This window comes from Cervus elaphus, chromosome 14 (genome assembly GCF_910594005.1).
Source record: "Cervus elaphus chromosome 14, mCerEla1.1, whole genome shotgun sequence".
NCBI lineage: Eukaryota > Metazoa > Chordata > Mammalia > Artiodactyla > Cervidae > Cervus > Cervus elaphus.
Window position 1 is genome coordinate 51566999 of NC_057828.1, and position 25241 is coordinate 51592239.

The window sequence follows — 25241 nt, forward strand, 5'->3', positions numbered from 1 at the left end:
CCGCAGCCCTCGCCCGTGGCCCGTCCCCCCGTCCCCCAGGCCCCCCAGGCCCCGCAGCCCTCGCCCGTGGCCCGTCCCCCAGGCCCCCCAGGCCCCGCAGCCCTCGCCCGTGGCCCGTCACCCCCGCCCCCAGGCCCCCCAGGCCCCGCAGCCCTCGCCCGTGGCCCGTCCCCCAGGCCCCCCAGGCCCCGCAGCCCTCGCCCGTGGCCCGTCACCCCCGCCCCCCAGGCCCCCAGGCCCCGCAGCCCTCGCCCGTGGCCCGTCACCCCCGCCCCCCAGGCCCCGCAGCCCCCGCCCGTGGCCCGTCACCCCCGTCCCCCAGGCCCCCCAGGCCCCGCAGCCCCCGCCCGTGGCCCGCCCCCCCGCCCCCAGGCCCCCCAGGCCCCGCAGCCCTCGCCCGTGGCCCGTCACCCCGTCCCCCAGGCCCCGCAGCCCTCGCCCGTCACCCCGTCACCCCGCCCCCCAGGCCCCCAGGCCCCGCAGCCCTCGCCCGTGGCCTGTCCCCCAGGCCCCCCAGGCCCCGCAGCCCTCGCCCGTGGCCCGTCACCCCGCCCCCAGGCCCCCCAGGCCCCGCAGCCCTCGCCCGTGGCCCGTCCCCCCCGTCCCCAGGCCCCCCAGGCCCCGCAGCCCTCGCCGTGGCCCGTCACCCCCGTCCCCCAGGCCCCCCCGGCCCCCCAGGCCCCGCAGCCCTCGCCCGTGGCCCGTCCCCCCGTCCCCAGGCCCCCCAGGCCCCGCAGCCCTCGCCGTGGCCCGTCACCCCCGTCCCCCAGGCCCCCCAGGCCCCCCAGGCCCCGCAGCCCTCGCCCGTGGCCCGTCACCCCGTCACCCCGTCCCCCAGGCCCCGCAGCCCTCGCCCGTGGCCCGTCACCCCGCCCCCAGGCCCCGCAGCCCTCGCCCGTGGCCCGTCACCCCGTCCCCCAGGCCCCGCAGCCCTCGCCCGTGGCCCGTCACCCCCGTCACCCCCGCCCCCCAGGCCCCGCAGCCCTCGCCGTGGCCCGTCACCCCCGTCCCCCAGGCCCCCAGGCCCCCCAGGCCCCGCAGCCCTCGCCCGTGGCCCGTCACCCCCGTCACCCCGTCCCCCAGGCCCCCCAGGCCCCCCAGGCCCCCCAGGCCCCGCAGCCCTCGCCCGTGGCCCGTCACCCCGTCACCCCGTCCCCCAGGCCCCGCAGCCCTCGCCGTGGCCCGTCACCCCGTCCCCCAGGCCCCGCAGCCCTCCTCCGCGGCCGCCCCCGCGCCCCCACCTGGCGCGTGCTCGTGCTCGTGTTTCTTCAGGTGCCTGTCCAGGTTGGTCTGCTGCCCGAAGCAGCGGTTGCACAGGTGGCACTTGAAGGGCTTCTCCTTGTTGTGGATGTTCCGCACGTGCCGCTGGAGGTTGGAGGAGATGCTGAAGGAGCGGTCGCAGTACTTACACCTGGAAGACACGGCGCCTCAGCGGAGCCCCTGCCCACACAGCCTCCCTGAGGCCCCTGGACCACGGCGGAGAGCTGGAAGGCGGTCCCAGCCAAGTGTCCCTGGAAGCAGGTGTCCCCCGCATCCCTGACTCTGGGCGGCGGATGCTGTGGGACTGTGCCCTGAGCTGGCGGAGGGGACCACTGGGGCTTGTGCCCTGGGGTGGGCAGCACCAGGACTCTCTGGTGTCTCCTGGCATCTCTCCCCTCTCTGCTGTCCTGCCCGCCCAGCGCAGGGTCCACAGCAGAGGGTGGCGTGCTCCCAGCAGCCTCAAGGGGGCGGCTGAGCACCAGGAAAGATGCTCCCAGCAGATTTTTCCGGAAGGGAGCCCAGACCCGCTGCCTGCAGCTTTCCTCCCTGGCAGACAGACCCCTACTCTGGCCTGGTCCCAACTCCTCTTAAAGGGTCCTCAAGCAGACCCATTGCCCTTGGGGACTCAGCTTGCCAATCCACTAGCAGGCTGCAGGGCCACACCAACCCTCCTCTGCCCCAGGTTGATGGGGGCTCCCAGCCTCGCTCCGTCAGATGGCCTCTTGCCCACAGACCCCTTTGGTGGAGGTGCCCCCAGAACTGTGCATTTGGTTTATCTTAGTGCCCTCCCAGGGGCATCTGCTGCCAGGCTGCATGGCACACTTGGGAGGTGAAAAAAGACACGCTTTCCTCAGATGCTTCGGTTGTTGGAGTATCATGACACAGAGTTTATCAGAGCAAAGCACGAAGTTGCCACAAGGGGCAATATGAGATGTCTGGTGTGTGTAGGGTCCCTGTGGGTGTGGGGCCTCTCCCAGAGCAGAGGAGGGAGGGAAGGTGTCCCCCAGGTTACCACAGGGGACCAACAGTGAGGGCCTGAGGGATACCAGTACCAAGAAGCAAGAACCAGAGAGAGGGTGGGGCGCGGGGGACTGAGGACCCACGGCACAACTCTGCAGAGAGGGTTCCTCCCATCGCAGGGGTCCAGGCCGTCACCATTGGCCGGCCACTCCCACCCACCCAGCATGTCCAGCGGGGCCACGGCAGGAGGACTCCGGCTCTGAGTCTCCAGTCACACCTGTGTGTCAGTCTGCTCATGCACACATGTGGGGCTATATGTGCATGCTTACAGGTAAATGTGTGGTAGGTGTGCACATGTGTTGGTGGGTACACTCGTATGCTCCTGGTCTCAGAACTTCTCCAGGGATGCCCCTCCAAGGCTCAGAGGCACAGGAACACTGAGATATCCATCCCTGAGCTCAGCTATTTCCCTGTTTTGGGAACAGGCTCCCGTGGAATGACAAGCAGAGAGGCGAGCACGGCAGAGCACTGACCAGGCAGGCCCTTCTATGTGGCCAGTGTGGCGGGGCAGGGCTTGGGAGACTAAGTCCGCTCAGAGGGTGTGGCTGGGAGGTGCGGGGACCTATCCTGAGGACACAGCCTGGCATTCCTGCGGGGGCTGGTGGCTGTGCTCCAGCACAGCATAGTGGTCACGAGCACTCAGTCATGTGGACGGGGACATGTTTGAGGACACTCTGGGGCCCTGGCCTCTCACCCCAGGCCGCCCGCCCACTTAGGAGGCGCTGGCCTGACACTTGACATTCAGAAGCTGGCCCTGCCCAGGGAGTCTGGGCAAACCCAGTATCCCTGGGTCCCTGAGACAGGAAGCTTGACACCTCTCGGCTGGCCGCTGGGGCCTGGGGCTGAGCTTTTTCTGCTCAAAGCTGGTGGCAGCTCTCTGTGGTGGGAGGGTGAGAGCCCCCAAATTCCCACCCCTACCTGTGGGTGGCTTCCCCCTACCCGTAGGGCTTCAATGGTGGCTCAGACGGTAAAGAATCTGCCTGTAACGCAGGAAACCTAGGTTTGATCCCTGGGTTGGGAAGATCCCCTGGAGGAGGAAATGGTAACCCACTCCAGTATTCTTGCCTGGAGAATCCCTATGGACAGAGGAGCTTGGTGGGCTATAGTCCACTGGATCACAAAGAGTTGGACACCACTGAGTGACTAACACTTTCACCCAGGGGATAACACTTGTGGGACGGGCCCCGCTTGGAGGAGCCCAGACTGCTCCCCTGATGTGATTCTGGGACTTCATTTACTCAGTCCCCGAGGCTTCCAGATGCTGCCTGAGGCCAGACTCATGCTGGCTGCCTCCACAGCAGATGGGCTAAGAGCTGCCCATGATCCATGCACTAGCCCCCCCAAGTTCCTTCCAGCCACCCCTGTGGCCCTGGGGCTGGCCTGCTGGGCCAGCTGAGCTGCCACCGGGACCCCGGGAGCCCCTAGGACGTGGGGCCTCAGACCTCCCACAGCCACGTAACATTCAGCAGCCTCGACTTGGACCTACGTCCCAGTTGCCGGCACCAGGAGGGTGGCTGTCTTGTCTTTTTCAGCCAGGGTGACGGAGCAGTGGGACCGGGGCTTAAAACCCGCTCCCCGCTGGGCTGAGCAGAGATGCTCACATGTGCTCTGACCCAGCGACTCCCTCTCAATAGTCCAGGAAGGAGGACTTTTATATCCCTGCCTGCACCGTCTTGCTCCTCAACTCTGCCCCCAACACACCCTCAAACCCACAGAAACCCTCACCCCCCAGTGCTGCCAGGCTCGCCTGTAGGGCAAGTACAAGGCCAAGCTGGCCCCAGCCCATCCAACAGCCTTCCCACAGGCTGCATGGGGTGCCTGCCTTGGTCTACATGGATATCTGCACACTCAGCTTTCCTTTCCTGTGTCCCTCTGTGAGCGGCCGTGCAGCATCTCGGAGCAGTGGGGCCGCTGAGTGAGAAACAGGACTGGAGGAGGAGCTCGGTCACCGGCCTGAGCACCGTCACTCCCCAACCTCGGCTGGCGGGAGGGGCCGGGAGAGCAGCCACGTGTTCAGTTTGGTCACAGGGTTCTGAATCTGGCCCTCTCCTGGTTCTAATCTAAATAAATGGCCCAGAGAAGTGCATCTGAAATTTAGGGGACTGGTGAGCCCAGGGCTGCGAGGGAGCAGGGCTCTCGGAGCAGCTGGAATTTGCGTTGTAAATAAGCTGACAAGTGGCTAGTGAAATTTATGGCTGTGCCATATAAAATAGCACACCATCGCACTCCAACAGGAATGGGCGAGCAGAGACTGGCCAGCCGAGGCAGCGGGCAGTCAGGGGACCTTGCTGTGACCGCGTCTGCTCCCGTTCTGGGGAAGCCAGCGGTGTTGAAGACACAGTGCTGAGTAGGGAGAGTGAAATGGCCCCTGGGGGGTGGCTGTGTCCACTCTGGGACTTAGTGGAACCACACCAGCCACCAGAGAGAGAAAGGCTTTAGGTAACTGTAAAAACCAGGAAAGGAAAGAAAGAAGAGATTTTGTAGCCCTGTGCTGTGTGTTTATTTGCTCAGTTCTGTCCGATTATTTGCGACCCAATGGACTGTGGCTTGCCAGGCTCCTCTGTTCATGGGGATTCTGAGGCAAGAATACTGGAGTGGGTTGCCATGCCCCCCTCCAGGGTATCTTCCCAACCCAGGGATGGAACCCAGGTCTCTCATATTGCAGGTGGATTCTTTACCATCTGAGTCACCAGGGAAGCCCAAGAATACTGGAGTGGGTAGCCTATCCCTCCTCCAGCAGATCTTCCCGACCCAGGAATCGAACCGGGGTCTCCTGCATTGCAGGCAGATTCTTTACCAGCTGAGCTACCAAGGAAGCCCTTTGTAACCCAGGCTTAACAATAAAATGAACAAAGACCAGACATATATGTGCCACCCTGGTAACAGGACCTTGCTGGGTGCATGGACTCAACACAGCTAGCAGGATGGGGAGCTGTGGCGGAAACGATCTGCAGATGGGGGAGGTGAGCATCCTTAGAGCTGGAGTCCCAGGTCCCACCAGGAGCCCACAGCCAGCCCACGGGCATCCAGAGTGGGACTCAAGACCCCCCACCCACCTATGGGCAGCAGCTGGAGGGACCCCTGGACAGGCTGCCAGGACAGAGGAAGCAGCCCCCCTCCTTCCCACATCTCAACAAGCCCTACGTGCTGGAGCTTGAAAAAACATCATCAACTGCTCCTCGTCTCCCAGCCCCACTCAAAGATGTCTAAACTAGGACACCGGCCCAGCCGGGCAGAGGTTTGTCACACTAAGGGGTCTGTCCTTCTCTTGCTTGTGGGGGCACCCACCCACCAGCCGGGCCTCCGTGGGCACACACGCAGTGCACACATGTGGGGTACAGACAGGCGGCAGTGGTTTTCATTGGCGTCACTGGGGTGACCTGGCCTGTGCCAGCACTGGCCTTCTGTGGATGGACTTGCATTTTCCTTCCACCAACTGAAGCCCCTCCAATTCCCAAAGTGAGGCCAGATGCCCCAGTGACGTCACAAGACAGGCCCACACCCCGAACTCCTCATTGTGGGGCTGCCTTGAGCTAGATACGGTCAGGATTTGCAATGCCAACTTTCAAAGCAATTATTGTTACTCGCGTCGAAACTCACAGATTGAAAGAGCAAAAGAAATCAATGATAATTAAATCCTTCTATAAACATGGACCTGAACCCCTAGGGGCTCTTATATGCAACCCTGTCCAGAAGTTGGTTCTCCTTACGGAAACACACCCGGCTCCTTGTCCGGGAGAGAAGCAGGCTAAGCCTTTGTTAAGTTGTAAGTCACTTTTGGAGGGGAACGGGGCAGGGGGCTGTGTGCTGGGGGCCAGCTGAGGGCACTGAGCAGATGACTGGTGAGTGACGTGAGCTGACGCTTACCTGGCTGGGACAGGGCCTGGGGGCTGTGATGCCTGCAGGAGCCCCTGGGGTTGCCCTGCCCAGAGATGGGGATACACCCTCACTCTCCTGGACCCATGGGTCACTCCCAGCTGTGTGCCCAGAGGACAGAAACCTGATGCTGCCCACTTAAAACAACGTCAGACCCCTTGCTCCCGACGGCCGCTGTCTACCAGACAGCCCAGGATATCGTCCTGACATTGGGACCAGCATCCCCCAATTTGTCTCAAGGTCTCCATCCCCTGGGACTCCTGGGGCCCCGAAAGCCAGGATGTTATCCTCAGCTCTTTTCTTGCCCGACAAATGCCCTAGGCACCAAGGGAAAAGGCCAGAATGGTCGGCAAGCATGACCGTGAGCTTGGACCCTGGCAAGTCAGGGGCATCTCTGAGCTTGGGGCTCCAAGGCTTTGAAATGGGGTGATGCCCCCACCAGTTGTGAACATGAAATGTAGAGGCTCTCACAGCCCCCACACGCTTGCAGCCACATTCTGCAGGGAGGGGACGAGGCACCGAGGAGCGAGGTGAGGGCAGGCAGGGCTCCCGTCCAGGGTGGTCGGGGCCACCTAGGTGAATCCTCAGGATGCCCCCAGCTTGGGTAGGATCCAAGTTTGCATGGGGCTCCTTCTCTGAGACCAGCCCACCCTGCCTGAGGGGCTCACCCTGGTCCCGTGCCCAGGCTGAGGTCAGCAATGGCCAGTGGTCGTGGGGAGGTGAGTGGAGGTGGGCTGGGTGGCGGTGACGCTGAGGCTCCCCCTCCATACAGACCACCCCTGGGCCTGGCTTCATTCTCCAGTTGACACCCCAGTGGCAGGAGAGAGGGCTGCTCCCAGACACCCTCCGAAGTCAGTGGGCAGGAACCTTCCAGAAGCCTGATCTTTACAATATCCCCAGGTGCGTGAGGGCTGAGCGGCCAGGACACAGCGACCCAGTGAGTGACCTGGAGCAAGGTCAAGCATTGCTCCCACCCGCTGCCCGTCCCATGGCAGGGGAAGGGGAGGTCTGCCACGAGTCTGCCTCCCCCACCCCAACTGGGCGGGCTCCTACCTGTATGGCTGCTCCCCGGTGTGCGTCCTCAGGTGTCTCGTGAGGTTTGCTGACCGGGGGAAGATCTTGCCACAGTACCTGGGGGGCGGCGGTGGGGGAGGGATCCGTCAGGCAGGCGCTTTGCCATAGACGCGGGCACCCAGGTATTTTCTGGTGCTGTTTCTCCCACACACTGGGCTACCATGCCAGACCCTGGTTGAGACTGAGCTTTTTTCCTGGAAGTGCAGCTTCATGGGCCCATGTGGCACCTGTGGCCACCTCGCTGGGGTGCCACTGCACACCCTGGATTTCAGTCTCTCCTTGGCCTCGGGGCCCAGCTGAGTGTCACAGAGAGGCTGGACACACACCACTGGGCAGCCGGCGCTGGCCCACGCCCGCCCGCTTAGGGCCGTGCCCCTGCCCCAGGCAGTTTCTCGGTCCCTAGCCCGGCCTGCACAGGCTTGCGCAGCCAGGGACGGGCTGTCTCTCCCTAGCGCTGGGCTTCCCACCACCCCCAGAGCTGGGGTTAAACATGGACCAGCAGCCTTAGCTTCCGGCTTGGAAATTCCAACCTGCTGGCCAAGGCTGCATTTTCTTGTGTTCACTGGAGCACAGCTTGGTGGGGGGACATGTGGATATTTTCAGGGAATGACCTCAAGGGGACAATGGCTGGTGGGTAGCCGGTGGGCTACCATGCCAGACCCTGGTTGAGACTGAGCTTTTTTCCTGGAAGTGCAGCTTCATGGGCCCATGTGGCACCTGTGGCCACCTCGCTGGGGCTGCCCCAGGGGCTCACCGCATCTCACCTGCACGTGTATCGCTCCTTGCCCTTCCTGAGGATGGGGTCTGAGAGCGTCGGGGGCGGGGACCGGAAGTTGAAGGGGTGGTGTGGGAGGGGCTGCAGGGAGCTGCCAGAGTCCACCTTCATGGCCGCGAAGCTCTCCAACTTCTCCGTCATGGTCTCAATGGCTGACATCTGTTGGCAGGAGAGAGAGAGAGGCCATGGGGCTCCCCTGCACCCCCCGTCTTGATGCACCTGGACCCACCCTCACACCTGGGAATCCTGGATGACTGAGCATGGGTCATGGACAAGCAGGCTATCATTGGAAACAGTGACCTTCTTCTTGGCCACTGGGCTGGGTTATTTCACTTTCTGCAGCCAGCCCTGCTCTGGTCCTTGCTTGGAACCCCGTCACAGTCCAGGGTCCAGGCTGGGGGAGCTGCAGCTGACCATCACCTGCCAGCCCCCTGGCGAAGCAGGTCATTGACAGTTATGATCACAGAGCGCCTTACTTTGAAACCAGCCAGCAAGCCCTGCTGGCTTGATCCCTGGCTAGCACTCCTAATGGCTAATTTGGGCTGAAGACAGAATTATACCCTTTTTTGTTCATTTTTTTGAGTGGTCAAAAAATTTAGTTAGTGTTGGTCGTTCAGTCTTGTCTAACTCTGCAACCTCATGGACCGCAGCCTGCCAGGCTCCTCTGTCCATGGGATTTTCCAGGGAAGACTGCTGGAGTGGGTTGTCATTTCCTTCTCTAGAGGATCTTCCCAACCTGGGATTGAACCCAGATATCCCACATTACAACCAGATTCTTTACTGAGCTACCAGTGAAGTGAAGTGAAGTCACTCGGTCATGTCCGAGTCGCTCAGTCATGTCTGATTCTTTGCGACCCCATGGACTGTAGCCTACCAGGCTCCTCTGTCCATGGGATTTTCCAGGCAAGAGTACTGGAGTGGGCTGCTATTTCCTTCTCCAGGGGGTCTTCCCAACCCAGGGATTGAACCCGGGTCTCCTGCATTGTAGTAAGATGCTTTACCATCTGAGCCATCTGGGAAGTCAAGCTACCAGAGAAATCCCCAAAATTAAGATAGCTATCTGAATCTCAGATTAAAAGATGCCTCATAAACCTGAAACACCACCACCACCTAGTGGCAGCAGGCCATAACTGCAGGCAAAGTGCTAAAAAGAAATTCAATAGTGTAAGAATGGACTCCCCCATGGGAAGCCAAAGCCAACTGACATGGCACAGGATGTGGCGACATGGACTGGAGGCGCTGCCTGTCTGCTCCTTGGAGATACCAAGGGCTTGCCTGGGGAGGAGAAGGGAGCTGCTTTCTCCTGGCATTGCTCATTTCACTTGGTGGGCAGGGTTCTGACTACAATCCTGTGCCTGCCTTGGGGCTGGGGGACAGAGGCAGGGAGGGGGCTGCACAGGCCTTAGCAGCACTTCTCCTCTCTGCCTGAGACTGCCTGCTGCAAGCCAGGCCCTGTGGGAGGTTGGGATGAAACTGAGAAAGAAAGAGTTTTCATTGTGTCTGGAGTCCCTCAGGGTTTAGGCTGGGGAACAACTGAATGGTTTTGGTAAGACACCAGAAAGGGGTTAACAAACAGAAGATGGGGTCCATTCTATGGCTGAGGCCCACCTCAGACCATTTCATTAGGGGACTTACTAGAGACCTCTCCCACCCCCACCCCCACCCCCCACTCTGGGCTCAGGGGCAGGCAGCAGGGGTGGCTGGTTGAGGGAGCGGGCAGCAGAGACAATGGGCAGCCGGCCCCCTGCCAGGCCCCTCTTCCTCAGGCCTGGGAGGGTCCAGCCTGCCTGGCCCACTTTGCTTGATCAGATATTCCCGGCCAAGCTCCCACACAAACACAAAAACAGGATGTGCCTGGCTGGCTTGCCTGCTTTTTCCAGCAGGGCCCGAGGAAACCAGGGGAAGTTCTTAACCAAACTCCGAGGCCCCCATGAGACAATGGGAGACAGTAAGCTTAGCTGTGAACCCAGGCGGGGTGCAGGTTCCACAAACCACGGGTTTGTCCCAGGCGGGAAACGCAGAGGGAGAGAACAATGCCCGGGTCTGGAGTCTGGGTCCAGGCTGGCCCACAACTCAGTCCTGAGTCCTCCAGCTGGGGCAGGGGAGGCCCGTGGGTCTGGGGAGGTGGCTGGGCTCCAAGCAGTGAGAATAGGGGCACAGAAGTGCCTGCAGGCTTGGTGGGGTCTGTAGCCACTGCCCAGACCTGGGGGTTCTTTTTCCCAGGCTCCTGATTCTAGTCTTGACAGGTGGTCTCGCCACCCTCTGCATCCCCGGGGGAGGGCAGTCCCTCTGCCCACGACCCCCTGGGATCCCCTGGGCTCCATGCCAGCACCTCTGCTGCTGTCCTGCTCCCTGCCTCTGCCCCCTGCACTGCCCCTCCTCTGCTGGTCTTTCCTCTTAAGTGCCCCCATGTCCCTCGTGCCAGAGAGGCTGCTGGCGTCCACACCTCCCCGGCTCTCTCCTGTTCCTTCTCCCTATGGTCCAAATGTTTGGATATGCTCCATCAGAGCTGTAGCCCACCGCTGCAGGGGGGACGTTCACTACCCCTCCCAGCCGTGGGTCGAGGGGGGTGCCCGTGGGCCAGTGTCCCTGGCTGCTTCTTAGGGCGCCCCTGCCAAGGACCACCCTCCTGCCTCACCTGTCCGGCCCTGTCTCATCTTCCCCAACCTCACAGGGATGGGTGGGTGTGCAGGGATGGGAAGCAGAGACCTGCCTGGGGCTTGTGGCTGGGCCTGGATGGACCTCAGGCTCCTGATGGCCTTACCTGGGGGTGGAAGAGCAACGGGGATGGCCTCAGGTACTTTTCCTTAAGGGCTCCCACCGGGTCGGTCACCTTCCGCTTCTCCACCCTGCTGGACAGCAACACAGAGGGTTACGGACCCCACTGAGCAGCCCAGCACTGGGTGGGGAGGGGCCGTGGTCCCTGCCCCTCCTGGCTCCCACCTGTGCCCCATCAGTCACCAGGTGGGGGCCTCACCTCAGCGCCCAACTTCCACAGGCCCTGTGAGCACGTCTCACCTGATGCCGTAAGGACAGTCTGTGACCTGGCTGTGCACTTGCCTGTCCGAGCACACACACGCTCCCCACACCACACCCAGGTCTGGACCCCTTCGAGTCTCCCCAGTGTCCCCCTAACTACCCAGCTGCCAGCACCCATGCATGTGATGAACGCCTGATGTTGGAGCTAGGAACCTTTTCTAAGGGTCCCATGTGCAGCAGCCTCTGCCCACTGACACGAGGCAGGAGAAAGCCTCGTTGGGGTCCCTGGGCTCCCCAACAGCGGAATGTGGGGCACACAGGGGCTGCCACTTACACCCCACTTCCCTGTTCTGCCGAGCCCTTGGCACAGGTGTTCTGTCTGACTGGGTGGGTGTGTGAGCAACCAGGGTCCAACTGGGCAGGGCTGTGTGAGTGACCAGCAGGTTTCTGTCCTGGGGAGGTCTCAGGGCCTCCCCACAGCAGCCAGGCAGTGTCTACCTAAAACCTCAAGACGGCTGCTGGCGACAACAATTCCAGAATGTTCCCTAAATGCCAGTACAACTGCCAATCACAGCAAGCGGAGGAGGTGGCTGTCCCTCCTCCCCTGACCTCCTCCTCTCACCATTTCCCAGCGATGCCTGCTTCAGTGTTCCCCATGGGAGTCAAGATTTACACAAGGTGACTTGGGGAGTCCTACCGCCTCCCTGAAGGCAGACACAGCTGCGGGAACTGCCGCCTCGTCTGTCCAGGGCCACACTCCCACCCCTCTTAGGCTCAGCTCTGTCCCTAGGGGACCTCAGGGCCTTAGCAGAGGCCCCGATCAAAGCTGGGCTGAGTCGGTCTTTCAATAAGGCCCCCGGGGTGGGTGGTGTGGGCTGAGAGGAAGGGGTCTCATAGAGGGGGAGGGGGTATTGAAGATCGTCTTCTGCCTTCTCCCACCCTCTGTGTCTCATGCAGCCCACCAGGCTGGCTCCAAGAAGCCCCTGCCAGCTGACCCCTGACCCCCAGCAGACATGCGCCCTGCCAAGGTACATGGCTTTCGTCATCACAGTATCTCTGGGCCTGTCACAGAGCCAGCAGCACATGGTGGTGAGAAGGGCTGGAGGGTCGGGGAGGGGATCAGCCTGGCAGTGTTGGGATTCCTCCAACCTGGGGGAAGAAGGCTATGGGTATGTGTCCATGGTCACACCTGGGGGTCCTGTGGGGACACTGGGGAGTTTTGCTGGAGTCACCCCAGGACCATCCAGGAGCTGGGAGGACCCTGTGCCCTAGCCCCCAGCCAACCTTTACACAGGCAGTGACTGTCGCCCACACCTTCACTTGGAGGGAACCTTCTCGACACCACGAGTGTTCATCTTGACTGGGCTCAGGGGGTGTGGGAAGAGGTTACCCCACATCTCAGGCATCTTGGGGTAACCCACTCTCAGGCATTTTGCTGGTGTCTGTGTGTGAAGTTGGGGACCGGGCAGCCCCTCCATCAGCAGCTGTACCCTAAATCCAGAGGGCAAGAGCCTGGCACAAGCCAGGTCTCAGAGAAGTTTGGGCAGGAGGGGAGGGTCGGCGGGCCCTGTGGCCAATTCCTGCTTCCAGGCCTGACTGACTGCCCCGCCTACTTCCAGAAAAAGGCCCAAAGCCCCGAAACAGGCCTGCAGTGGGGAGAGGAGGGGCAGAGGAGGGCTGGGGGCTGGCAGGGGAGCTGGGAAAGGGTGGACGAGGAGGCTGAAGGGAAACAGTTAACCCAGAGCCTCTTGCAGGCCTGCTGGCTCCAACTCCGGGGGCTTGACCAGGAGCCTTGCTCCCTAGGTCTCCAGTCCCACCCCTTCCTCTGCGTGAGGGCTGCTTACCCTGGGGGGCCTCCTCCCTCGAACTCCAGCTATCTCCTGTCCCCCACACCGAGTCCTACAGATTCAATTGAAACTGGCAGGTGCTCTGTTGGCCTTTGATGGGCATGTTCACCCCAGAGAGCCTGTGAGCCACCGTAAGTCGTAACAGGCCTCTGGTCACTTTCTCAAACTATCTGTGAATGGTGTGTTCTTAAAGAAACACCCAGGGGACCATTTTTCAGGTTTCCTGTGATGACAATGCCAAGACCTGGCAGAAAATGGAACCAACTGCAGACACAGGCCAGCCAGGGCCCTGGGTGAGTGTGGAGGGTGGGGACTTGAGTGGGTGTGGAGGGCAGAGCAGGAGGCTGGTCCATCCTCCCTCCTCCCCGTCGCTGGCAGCCCTGCCATCATTTCTCCTGCTGCACCTTTGCAGAGGTGACCCCTTCTGCATGCCCATCCCCAGGCCCTGCCTGGCCCCTGTGCTTCACACGAGCCCTCAAAATGGCCACAGTTTCCCTGAATTCCCATGTGGACACACTCACCGATGTGCACATGGGCCCCTCCCACACAGAGCCATGGGCCTGTAATAGTGGCTGAACCACCACACCTGCCTGCCCCTCCGGGCCCCTCCCAGGCCCACTCAGGGCCACAGCCCCCTCCTCAGGGCTCAGCCTGCCCAGCACCCTGGGACACATGCAATGGGGGTCAAAAACCCCCTGATCAAAGCCTGCTCAAAAACTGGGGAGGGGGAATCCGTTGGCCGCTCTCCGAAAGGTCTATCAGAGCGATGGAACACTGATGTTTTGCAAATCTTCCAGAGCTTTCCTCTTTCTCCCTCCTCCTCCTGTCTCTGGGGACAAGTAGCTCCTCCTCTGATCACCCCTAGGCCAACAGGAACCCCAGCTGTGGCTCCGGGGAGCGGTGCCACAGGGCAGTCACAGGGAAGCAGAGACGCTAGAGCAGACATAACAGCCAGGAGTGTCCTGGGAGGCAGAGTGGATCCAGAGAGGGAGGCTGGAGACACCAGCAGGTGGGCCTCTGGGGTGGAGTGTGAGGGCAGGCTAGGGGCGGGGCTCAAGGGAGGGCAGCGGTTCTCTCAGTGGCATCTGCGAAAGGGAGCCAAGTGTCCCCAGGAGACCCTGTCAGGCGCCCCCCCTAGGAAGGGGCCGAGCCGGGCCTGGACTTCAAAGCAGCACAGACCCCTCTCTGCCCAGAGCCGAAGCACCTCCTGAAGCTGCAGAGACAGAGGGATGAAGCTTGGGGGAGCAGGGGAGGTAGTTCCCGGGGAGAGTACGTGAAGGCGGGGCGTGTGAATACCTGTAGATGGGGTCCATGAAGAAGGGCGACGGCTTGGCATAGTGCAGGGGCGGCTGCTGGGGCAGCTGGGCAGGGCACGCCTTGGGCAGCCCCTCGCTGGGCCCCAGCCTGCGCTCGCCGTACACGTGGTTCTTGCGGGGCTCCCGTGCCCCTCCGTTCTGGCTGGCCCGCACGCGGCTGCCAATGCTCAGGTCCAGTGGCTGCTCCTCACCGGACGCCGGGGCTGGGGGCACCTTGGGCGCCGGCAGAACGGGCTTGGCCTCTTTGGGTTTGGTGGTGAGGTCAAAGGGGGACTCAGCACTGGGGCCGCCGGCCTTGAGGGCGTCCCGAGGCGACTTTGGCTCGGCCTTGACCAGCAGGTTGTGGGTGAGGGCGCGGTCCGTGAAGGGATACAGGGAGGGGGGGAGGTGGGGCAGGAACTGGAAGGGGAACACGGAGTGGTAGGGCAGCGCGCCCAGCTTCTTCTCCGGCACGCCCATGAAGCCGGGCCCGAAGTACTTCTCAGCGATGGACGCGATGGCCTTGATGGAGTCTCCCGCCGCGCCCGATGCTGTCAGCAGCTGCTCCTGGGGCGGCGGGAAGAAGTGTTGGGAGTAGAAGACGGGAACCTCGCCCACACTGTTCGGGGCGCCTGGGGGCACCGCGCTGCCCCCGAACTCAGGCTTGCCCTCAGCCGCCTTGCCCTTGTCCTTGGTCTTGTCGCGGTCACTGTCCACGTCGCTGTCTAGGTCGGAGCCCGTGCCCGTGGTCGTGTCCAGGTCAGTCCCAGTCGTGGTGTTGATGTCCTCGAAGTCGCTGCCATCTGACAGGTCGCTGCCCCGGGGCTTGAGTTTGGTGGCGTACGCCTCCTCCAGGTGGCCCTCCAGCTTCTCCTCGGGCCCCGCGGCCGCTGCGGTGCCCTGGCTACTGTTGCCGACAGCGGAGACGAGGGGCAGTGCCGGGTTCCCCAGGGGGCTGGGGAGCTTGGCGTCCTGCGTGTGGTTCAGGGGGCTCTTGAGCAGCGGCGTGGGAGGTAGCAGAGGCGGCCGGGGGTACAGGGATGGAGGGAAGATGCCCGGGAAGCCGGGCGTGAGCGTGGGGAAGCTGGGGGGTGCCGCGGAGAAGGGCAGGCTCCCAGGGTGCGGCCTGGAGGGAAAGTACTCGCCAAAGCCCAGGCCGGCGTGGTTGAGACCGGGGGGCGGCTTGGCCTTGTCCATCAAGGGGCTGGGGGTCAGGGGCAGGCCGGGCGCAAAGATGCCTCCCGGCGGGTAATGGTTCTTGCCCTCGCAGAAGCGCCGGTGCTTGTTGAGGGACGAGGTAGTGCTGAACATCTGCCCGCAGTCCTTGCACTTGATCTGCGTGCGACAGTCCGCGTGCATGCGCTTGTGGCGGCACAGGTTGGAGAACTGCGTGTACGACTTGTGGCAGACCTCACCTGGGGGCAGCAGGGCAAAGACAGCGGCGTGAGGGGAGGCGACGGGGACCCTGCACTGCCCGGGGCTGGGAGTATGTATGTGTGTGCACACATGCGTCAGTAGGCATGAGTACTTGCATGTACACTCAGGTGTACGCATGCATTCGTGTACGCATGCATTCAGGTACACACACAGGTCTATGGACACGTGTGCTTAGGTACACAAGTGTGTCACCCATGAGTGTATGTTCACAAACACATGTTGCACTGTAACTGTGTCATCACATGTACCTGCACACACATGTGTACATATACATATCTATGCACATGCACCCTTCCCTGGGATTGGCCTCTGGTGACCAAAATAGATTGGCAAGGACGTCCCTGTGCCTCCCCTGGGGTCTCTGGGTGGCCTGGGTAGATCTCTACCCACTTCAGCCTTCTCCACTGGAGAATGGGCCCTGCTGCTCTGTGTTCTCCTGACCCCATAAGTTTGTCAGGTGGGACCGAGGTCTTCAAAATTGCTCCCAGAGACAGGCAAAGACACACCATCACGTTTGCAACTGCGCCCACCCACCCAGACTCCCCACTGGGTCTCCCTACCACATCAGCCACGCTGTTCCAGTAGAAGCCAGTAAAACAACACCCCCTGGGCTAGGCCGCCCACTTCCTAAGGTTTTAAAATGCTCTCAGCTTCCTCCTCTCATTCTGCCCCCAGGCCTGTGATCTGCTCCCAGGACAAGGAGGCCTCAGGAGTGACCAGCCCCTGGGGGTTCTTAGTCCCCGAGCCTGAGAGCAGAGCTCCTGGCTGTGAGATCAGAGTCTGGGGGTGGCCAGAAGGTGGAGGTGGGAGGGGAGCCCCCGAGGGGGCTGGTTCCACATCTGAGAAAAGTGAGACCTCCCCAGACTGGGATGGAGAGGCCGTACCAGCCCTGTGCGTAACAGGAGAGGGTGGCGGCCAGAGCCGAAAGGCAGGCCCCGTAGGCCCTGGCAACCCAGTCTCGCCATTTTCCCAATGGTGAGCTGAGTGTCAGCTAACCACCAGTTTTTTTTTCTCTTCTTGTTTTCCTAACCAGCAACGGAGGAACACACACACACACATACACACACACTGTCTGTCTCTCTCTCTGCAGGACGATTTGCTTCCTAAATGCAGCCCCCGTGGAAACAATGATTTCAGCGTGTTTCTCGCTCTCCGCACACTCTTGCGGCCTGATGTCATGCGAATCTCGCTGGGAGCGCTGGCCCCGAGCTGATCGTGCTCTTTAATCACAATATCTATTTATATTAACGGCTCTGCCTTCCTGGCTGTCTGGCTTGGCGGGACATTTTCAAGGCTGAGGGGGAAGAGCACTGCCTCGTTTAATCGAATCTGCCCTTTTTGGGAGGAGGCTGGTGCAGAGGGGCCGCTGCTCCTCGGGAAGGTCTATAAATACCCTCAGGCGAGCCTGTGGCCCCTCGTGGGAAGAGAGGCCACTCCCTGGCTCAGGGCTCCTGGCCAGATGAGTGACACCTTGCTATGTCCCCGGCCCTTTAAGAGGCTCTGTGATGCCCTCTGTCCCCCACAGTGGGGCTCTGTGGCACCTCATCAGCGGCTGCTGCCATCCTGAGCCTGGAAATGGCACCCTCCCAGGGCAACTCCTGGTGTGTGTGGCAGGGGTGGCTCGGGGACCAGTGGCAATGCCTGGGCGAAGGGAGCCTGGGACCCTTGCTTCCCACCCACCCAGTCACACGACAAAGGGGTCCTGATGAAATGCTGGGGCTACAGAGAGGCCTCTGGGAGACTGAGGTCCCTGGAGAGGTGGGTGCTGGTCCTACAATGGCCGATAGAGCTGGCAAAGGGAGCTGGCTCCCTGCAGGGGCTGGGAGAGGCCCAGGCAACCCACCATGAGCTGGATGTGGGATCAGCACCTGGGGGAGTGTACCCATGCCCTGTGGGATGCAGAGGGACCCTGGCCACTGCTTGTGCTGGTCAGCAGTTTCTTTTCCTGTAGAGTATGCATGTGGTTTGTGTGTGTGTGCACACGCACACAGATACACATACTCACTCTCAAGAAGTGCATTTTCCCTGGCTGAGGGAGTGGGTGACCCAGGTGGGATGGGGGCTCAGTCACCTCTAACAGGACAGCTGGAAGCCTAGGCTTGGGGCAGTGGGCAGGAGGGGAGCATAGCCCCAGCTACTCAACAAAGGCCTGACCAGCCAACAAGTATGGCCTCTTTGGGGGAGCAGTCCAACCCTGTGAGGCCCCCACATTGGTGAAGCCACTGAGACCCAAGTCCTTAAGCTCCCAGATTTAGTTCCTCCCACCCCCAACACTGATGTGCTAGGACCCGAGAGGTCCCAGGCCACCCAGCCTGGGGTCAGCAGCCAGGCCCCTGGAGCTGCAGCAGGGCCTCGAAGGCCTGGTCACTTCATGCTGCCAAGACTGTTTCCTTCTCTGTCACTTCCCTTTGGTTGGACACAGTGTGGTCCCTGCTCTGTCAGGTTTGTAAGGGTGCTACGAACTCATGTGTGTGAAATGATGGCTTAGCATAACCTCGTGGGGACTATGACTCAGTGCAATCTTATGTGAATGACAGTGTGAAGCTGATGTGAAGGATGAGTTAGGACAATCTCGTGTGTATCTGACTCAGCAGAATACTGGTGTGAACAATGAGTCAGGAATATCTTATGTGAATGGCTCCCAGTGCAATGCTGCTGTGAACGATGAATCAGGTCAAGCTCACGTGAATGCTGACTCAGCAGAATGATGGTGTGACCCATGAGTCAGGACAACGCTGGCGAGTTAAGCTAGCTGATGAGCCAGCTCTGTGTTGGTGTGAACAGTGACTCAGCACAATCTCAAGTGAGAGGACTTGGTGCAATGCTAGACAGAAGAACCTTCAATATCTCCTAAACTCTGAGAAGTAGGGTCATGCTCCTACATTGGCCCACTAGATTCCCAGGACCTAACCCTGTGGTCTCTGTCTCCTCTCCTATTACTTCCCTCCCCAAACACACCACAAGCTCAAGGCTTCTGTGCTCACAGCACCCTGTCATGAGCCTTCTCAGCAGGCACCCCGTCGCTCTCACCCCACCCCCTGCCCACCTCCTCGAGCTCTCTGCCAGAATTTGGGTCACCCATAGACCATCCCACCTCCCAGCACATGGGCCAGATGACACCTGCTTGGGTACCTGGAGAGCCTCCTGACCCTGCAGCCCTCCCCCCACCCTGATGGCTTAGCTTCCGTCTCCTCCACTGGCAGGTCAACAGCATGTGGACAGGGGTCCAGTTATTCACGGCTGGCCCCTGCCGCCCAGGTCAGCATGGGCATACTGCCTGGGGTCCCCAAAGGCTGCAGGTGGGTGGGAAGCACTGATATTATCACACCTGCTAGAGCTCTGGGCAGCCCATGTGTGGAGGGAAGGGGAGGTGGGGAGGGGAAAGGTATGTTGCTGGCTCTCTGCAGGACCACAGGGATCTTTACCACCCACTGCCCACCTCCAACCACTGGATGAGTGAGCCACAGGGAGGACCCAAGGAGGGCAGGAGGGGAAAGTGAGGCCGGAGCAAGAGAAAGATGGATTCCAGAATGAGAGGGTGCGAGGGAGCAGGGTGATGATAAAGTGGCACCAGGAGGCAGCCATCCCTGGGCAGAGGGATCGGCAGTTGCCACAAGTGTTTTCTGGACAGAAAGGGTCCCACAAGCAGGGAAAAGCCTGAGGACTTCACCCCTTGGCTGAACCCCAAGCACCCCCAACCTGGGCATGCCGGGCAGGGGGCTGGGCGGGGGGCCGGGCGGGGGCTGGGCAGCGACCACTCACTCACATATAAAAGGTTTGACGGTGCTGTGGATGTGCTTGTGCTGCTTGAGGCCCGAGGAGGTGGCGAAGGTCTTCCCGCAGTCTGGGCAGGCGTGGGCCCGGGCGCCCACGTGCTGGGAGCGGATGTGTCGCTGCAGGTTGCTGGGGTCCGTGAACACCTGGGGACACAGACACTGGCACGTCACATCCTGTCGGTCGCTCCCTGTGGACTCCGGGTCAGGTCACGGGATGGGGGTCTCCCTGGGCGCTCTGTCCGCCGCCCTGAGCCTGGCCGGAAGGGTCTCTGCTGGGGCAATGACCCGCAGGGTGGCCTTAGGGGACTGTCAGGCCTCCCTGGACTCTGGTGCTTCCATAATAATTCCCGAGAGACCTGTGGCCCTGAGGGTGCCCCAGGCAGGAGCTCAGATGCTTTCTTAAGCTCCAGGCCTTTGAGCCACAGGTCTGACCTGTCCTGTGGGTGGGAACCCGAGAAGACCTGGGTCTGGCCCAGCCTCCTTCCCCATTGTGCGACCCCACACACTTCCTGTCTTCCTCTCAAATGACTTGGGGGCCTGTGTTCCCCACATGTGCTCTGCGTCTTAATACGGGCGGGGCCAGTGGGGCAAGCCCCGTTACCTTCACGCAGTTTTCACATTCGAAGCGCTTGCCGCTGTCGTGGGACATCTGGTGACGGATGAGGTTGGACTTCCAGTTGAAGGCCTTGGGACACTGGTCACACTTGTACTCTCGCTCTTCCGTGTGGACGACCATGTGCTGTTCCAAGCTGCACACAGTGGACCGGGATCACCAGGGGCCTGGAGGGAAGGGCCTCATCCCCGCCCCTGGAGCCCCTGCCACCTCCTGCTCAGAGAGCAGGGAGGGGCCTGGCAGCCAGTCTGTCTGCCTCCTGCCTGGACAGGGCAACTGGGTGGACCGGCAGACATGGCCTTCCCATGTTGGATGGTGGGGGGAAGCCAGGGCATGGATGGAGTTTGGGCCCTCACCCAAGACCACCCCCAGGCATCCAGAGCCAGGCAGGGTCCCAGTTCACACTTCTGTATTTCAAAACAAACTTCCCCTTGATGCTAACCTTGGGCCTAACAAAAAATGGGTCTAGAAACTTCCAACATTGTTACGAGCCCCAGAGGAGCCCCGGAGTGGGGGTGCAGCCCAGGAAACCCAAAGCCACCCCTCTGAGTGCCCAGAGTATGCCCCCCGGCCAAGCCAGACTGAGAGGCTGCCCACCATGCATATATCACGGAGGTGGCAGGAGTGAGCAAGGGGTCTCCAAGTGAGATGTGATGGGGAGGCGGGCACAGCTGCGGGGAGGGGTGAACTTGGATGAACAGGCCTCCTGGAGCTCCCCCCCACCTCGGGGGACGCCCCACTTCTCCTCCTGTCCCAGGTATGACCGTTAATCTTCATGAGCAAAGCAGCAATACATCACGGCCCGTTAATTACGGGGCCCAGCCATCCATTTAGATCAGAAACGCCTGGTTCTCCAGCACCCGGCAGATTGTATCTTTTCCCCTGTTGTTAATTGTGATTTATGTGTTTATGTAAAGAAAACACGGGTCCTCTTGAGTAGCGCTTACCGCCAAGGGCCTTGGTCGGGATTTGCCCAAACTCTTATTTTCTCAGTCATCCGTTCTGGGTGGAGGGTTTCCCGTCCCCAGGGGGCTGTGACGGGATTGGCATTCAATTCCCCTCCATCCTACAGCCAGTTAGTGACCTGATGGGGTTTCACTCTGACTTTGCAGGGGCTGCCCCGGAGGAAATCCTCAGAGGCGGAGGAGGGGCACAGGCTGTGAAGGTCTTCACTGGTCCCCGGAGCCCGGGGACTTTGGGGCCTGTTTCTCCCCTGTTGGGTCCCCAGCTCCCAGGTCCTGACTCCTGCCTTGCCTTGGGGCCTGGGAGGCTGCGTCCGGCCATCACATGGTTGGCTGGACATCTGTGCCCACGTCCATGAAGTCTCCTGGGACAGGTGGGGGCTTCCATGGGACACAGAGGCTGGTACCTGGGGTGAGGGGTGAGGGGACCCCTGGGTGGCCCCTTCCTGCCCACGTCCACTGTCTGGGAAGGAGTCTGTATGTGTCCAGAGGGTCAGGCCACTCCAGAACCCCTGGGGCAGCGTCCCCCAGCCTGGCCCTGGACCTCACCCTGGAAATGGTCCTGGGGCTTGACCCTTGCATTTCTGGGGGCCTGGCCTGTGTTCCTGACTTCCTTCAAGTCTGTCCCCACAGCTCAGCCCTGATGACATGATGGGGGGGTTGCAGCAGTGGCTCCAGTGGGTGACTTGAGGATCCTCTGTGGGTGGGGGTACTCTGACCAGGGGCCTGGCCTTTAGGGTCAGGGTGTGAGCTGTGACCTCCAACTGCCAGCTGGTGGGCCTGCATTGTCCCCAAGGTCAGATGAGTGGGCCGGGTTCCTACCCTCAAGACATATCTCCATGCCCTTTAGCACCTTGGGTTTCTCAGCCTGCGCAGGCTGGAGGGCCCAAGGCTGACCTCTGCCCTTCTTCAGGGCTCCCCCTGTGCTCCCAGGGTCAACTGCCCCCGCTGTCCGTGATGCTCCTGGGGGGTGGGGCGGGGGAGGGGCCGCACCTGTACTTGGTGGGGAACATCCGCTCGCAGTCCTTGCACTCGTGGGCCTGCCCGTCACCGCCGCCACCACCCAGGCCCTCAGGCTTGAGCTCGTCGGCCAGGCCCTCATAGAGTGAGGCCCCCACCGAGCTGCACGCGTACTTCTTGTGGCGCCGCAAGTCCAGCTTGGATGGGAAGAGCTCGTCACACGCATCGCAGCGGAACGTGGGCTCCTCTGCAGGGGAGAGAGGACTGGCATGGGGAGGCGCCCAGGACCCACCCCAGGCCCACCCAGGCCCAGGGGCTGCAGGGGGTATGGGGAGACCGTGGGCCTGCTCCGCAGGCTCTGGCATCCTTCCTGCTCACGTCCCAGGCTGAGAGAGGCTGCCCTGGGGACCCAGCGGGACTCTAGACTCCACCATAAGAAACCCTGAGGAGTGCTGGGCCCCGCGCTGGCCGGGAGCAGAGAAGGAAGCCAGGCTAAGTGCTTTGTGTATGAATTAGGAGGAGAGACGGCTGGGCTCTGGTGCGTATCATAAACGATTGTCAAGGTCAAACAAATAAAAAGGAGGCGGCTGCTATGAAGTTTATGAGGCAGCATCCTGTGGACCCTGCCAAGCCGGACAGCTCAGAGCTGTGAGTCCCGCGGAACGACCTCCGAGAGCCATTCTCCGCCCGCGGCTGCCTGGACCCAGCTTCTCCCCAGAGCAGGGGCCCCCTCTTCCCTGCTGAGGACCACCCTGTGTCCCCCAGGTCTGGATAGAGAACCCGCACAAATGAATCAAAAGGTGTTCTTGTCAGTGACTGTGTGAATGTGTGTGCTCCTTGCACACAGGTATGCAGCTGTGTGTGAACATGGGTGAATACTCCAACACGTCTGCCTCCTTCTCGGGGCACCTTTGCACGAGTGTGCAGGCATTTTTGTGCATTTGTGCTGGCGTCATGTGTATTCCTGTGTATGTGTGCATGTGTTTCTCTCTGTGGCTACTATGAAAATCTGCATGTCTGCGTAGCTTCACACTTGTATGCCTGCATTTGTGCATGTTTGTGTGTTCATGTGTGTGCTTACTTGGCACATGTGAATGGGTGTGTTTCTGTGCATGCATATGTGTTATGTGTGCATACATGCATGCATGTTAAGCATACACATTTGTGTGCATGAGTTAGTGTGTTGTGTGTGCATGTGTATTTGTGAGTGCATGCACATTTGTGGGTGAATACACACTTGTATACATACTTTTGTGTGCCTCTGAATGTGTGTATGAGTTATGTGATTGTATTTGTGCATGTTTTAGTGTGTTGGTGTGAATCTATGTGGGCATGTGTGTATTTATGTGTGAAGGTGTGAGAGTGTGCATGCGCACAAGAACAAGGATCTCTGGGCCCCGCAGTGGGCAGAGCCTTGACCCTGGGATGGATGCTAACTGGAAGGGCCTGACCCTAAGGGATGCAGAAGCCAGGGAGGTGGGGACATGGAGGGAGGCGGGGGACTGTCTCCTGCCCCCTCCTTGTGGCAGAAGGGCCACCATCAATGTCCCAGATTGCTGAGAAGGATGGGGTGGCTAGGCAACCTAAGCCTGTGGCCAGGGTTTGGGGGGAAGAAGGGGGAGGACTACAGGCAGGGGGGGCCTCCTCGTGACTGGAAGCTTCCCTGGGCCTGAGGGTGGACGCACTGCTCCCACAGACTCCTGAGGGTGGGATGTGGCCACACCCGGCATCCCCATAGGTGGGTGCCCAAGCTCCCACGCCCAAGGGAGACACTCCTGTGGGTTCCAGCCCTGAGATGCCCCTGGTCAAGCCCCCGGGCCTTGGACAACATCCTGGGACACACAGGGAGGCAGCTGTCACCTTCCCTGGGAGCCTGGGGGACCTGCATGTGTTGGGGGAGCCAGGCTCAGTACTGACCAGATGTAATCAAGTCCTGGTGTCCCAGCCCACTTGCCAACATGAGGCTGCTGTTAGGAATGGTCTTGCTTGGGGGAAATCAAGAACAAGACAGGGAAGCAGCGCCTGCTTAGAGTCTGCGGAGATTGGGGATGATGCCCAGCCCTGATCTGTGTGCAGGGACCTGAGCTTATCTAGGAGCTTAGAAGGCTCTGCCCTGACCCCTGGACCTGCCCCAGACACAGGCCGAGCCATAGGATGGACTGGAGGAGGCCAGAGGGCCAGCAGGTCCTCACCAACCACAGAAGTCTGGGGTGGAGGAGGTGGGACAGTGGCCGCACAGGTGACCCTTGAGCCAGCATCCCACGAACACAAGACCTGTAGGAGCCTGGTGTCTCTGACACTGGGCAGCACTGCTGGCCAGAAGGAAAGGGACGCATTGTAGCCATCTGGAGATCTAAGTCAGAGAAGATTCTAAGATGAAGCCCATCAAGGCCCTGGGCTGGTCCTTGATGCCACAATGGCACCCCACACATGACCCCAGGAGGGGTCAGGTAGGCAAGAAAGACACATATTGCAAAATAGCCACTGGCAGGTCTGTAAGATGTTGCCTCTAAAACAAGAGGGAGGGGGCTTCCCTGGTGGTCCAGCGGCTAAGACTCCGGGTGCAGGGGGGCTAGCTTTGATTCCTGGTCAGGGAAGTAGATCCCACATACCACAACTAAAAATTCTGTGTCCTGCAAGTAAGACCCAGCACAGCCAAAAATAAGTAAATAAATATTAAAAAAAAAAACCCCAACAAATAAAGATAAAGCAGAAGGGAGCCTGGACGCTGCTTCAGGTAAGTGTCCACCGTGAGCTTAGCACCTGCGGTGGGGCGCCTCCACGTGGCCAGCTTGGTGCCCAGGAACGTTATCATGTTCCCTCCCCTGAGCCTCGCATCAAGCCGCAGGTTTTATCACTGGTACACGGAGGCCAGAGGAGGCCGCCTGGCTCGCCCGGGGCATCCGGAGGTGAAGTGGCAGAGCTGCTACCACCCTTCTCTCTGCTGGGTGCCTGGGGACAGGCAGCTGTGTCCCAGTTTCCCGCTGAGGGTATAAGAAAGGCACTCTGTGTGGCCTGTGCATGGTGATGCGATGTCAGTGTCCCGCCCCCACACAATCCCCCACAGGGCTTCCCTGTCCTTAGAAACATGGGTTCCTTCCCACTGGAACCAAGAGCACCATCTTAGAACACAACCGGATGCCCAGGCCCCACAAAACCGCTGTTGTGGGTTTGCTCTGACTTCCTGGGCTGGAATGAGGCTGAGAGGGGCCCTCCCACCAGCATTACAAGGAAGTGAGACATGTCAGTTCCTATCTTACTCTTTCGTGCAAAGTGTGCTAAGTCACTTCAGTCGTGTCCGACTCTTTGTGACCCTTATGGACTGTAGCCTGCCAGGCTCCTCTGTCCACGGAGATTCTCCAGGCAA

General features: G+C 60.8%; 1 protein-coding gene across 4 annotated transcripts in view; it reads right to left on the minus strand.

The window, feature by feature from the left end:
* Nucleotides 1-25241, minus strand: part of PRDM16 (PR/SET domain 16) — a 339606-nt gene that overhangs the window by 15949 nt on the left and 298416 nt on the right. For 3 of the 4 annotated variants that reach the window (XM_043923449.1, XM_043923446.1, XM_043923448.1), the window contains 8 exons: nucleotides 21908-22121; nucleotides 19941-20088; nucleotides 19330-19483; nucleotides 14128-15541; nucleotides 10770-10857; nucleotides 7995-8164; nucleotides 7210-7287; nucleotides 1242-1411 (listed from right to left, as the gene is read on the minus strand). In XM_043923449.1, coding sequence (XP_043779384.1) covers nucleotides 1242-1411; nucleotides 7210-7287; nucleotides 7995-8164; nucleotides 10770-10857; nucleotides 14128-15541; nucleotides 19330-19483; nucleotides 19941-20088; nucleotides 21908-22121 — 2436 coding nt within the window. The remainder of the gene's footprint in view (nucleotides 1-1241; nucleotides 1412-7209; nucleotides 7288-7994; nucleotides 8165-10769; nucleotides 10858-14127; nucleotides 15542-19329; nucleotides 19484-19940; nucleotides 20089-21907; nucleotides 22122-25241) is intronic. The other variant, XM_043923447.1, reaches the window with a different exon arrangement.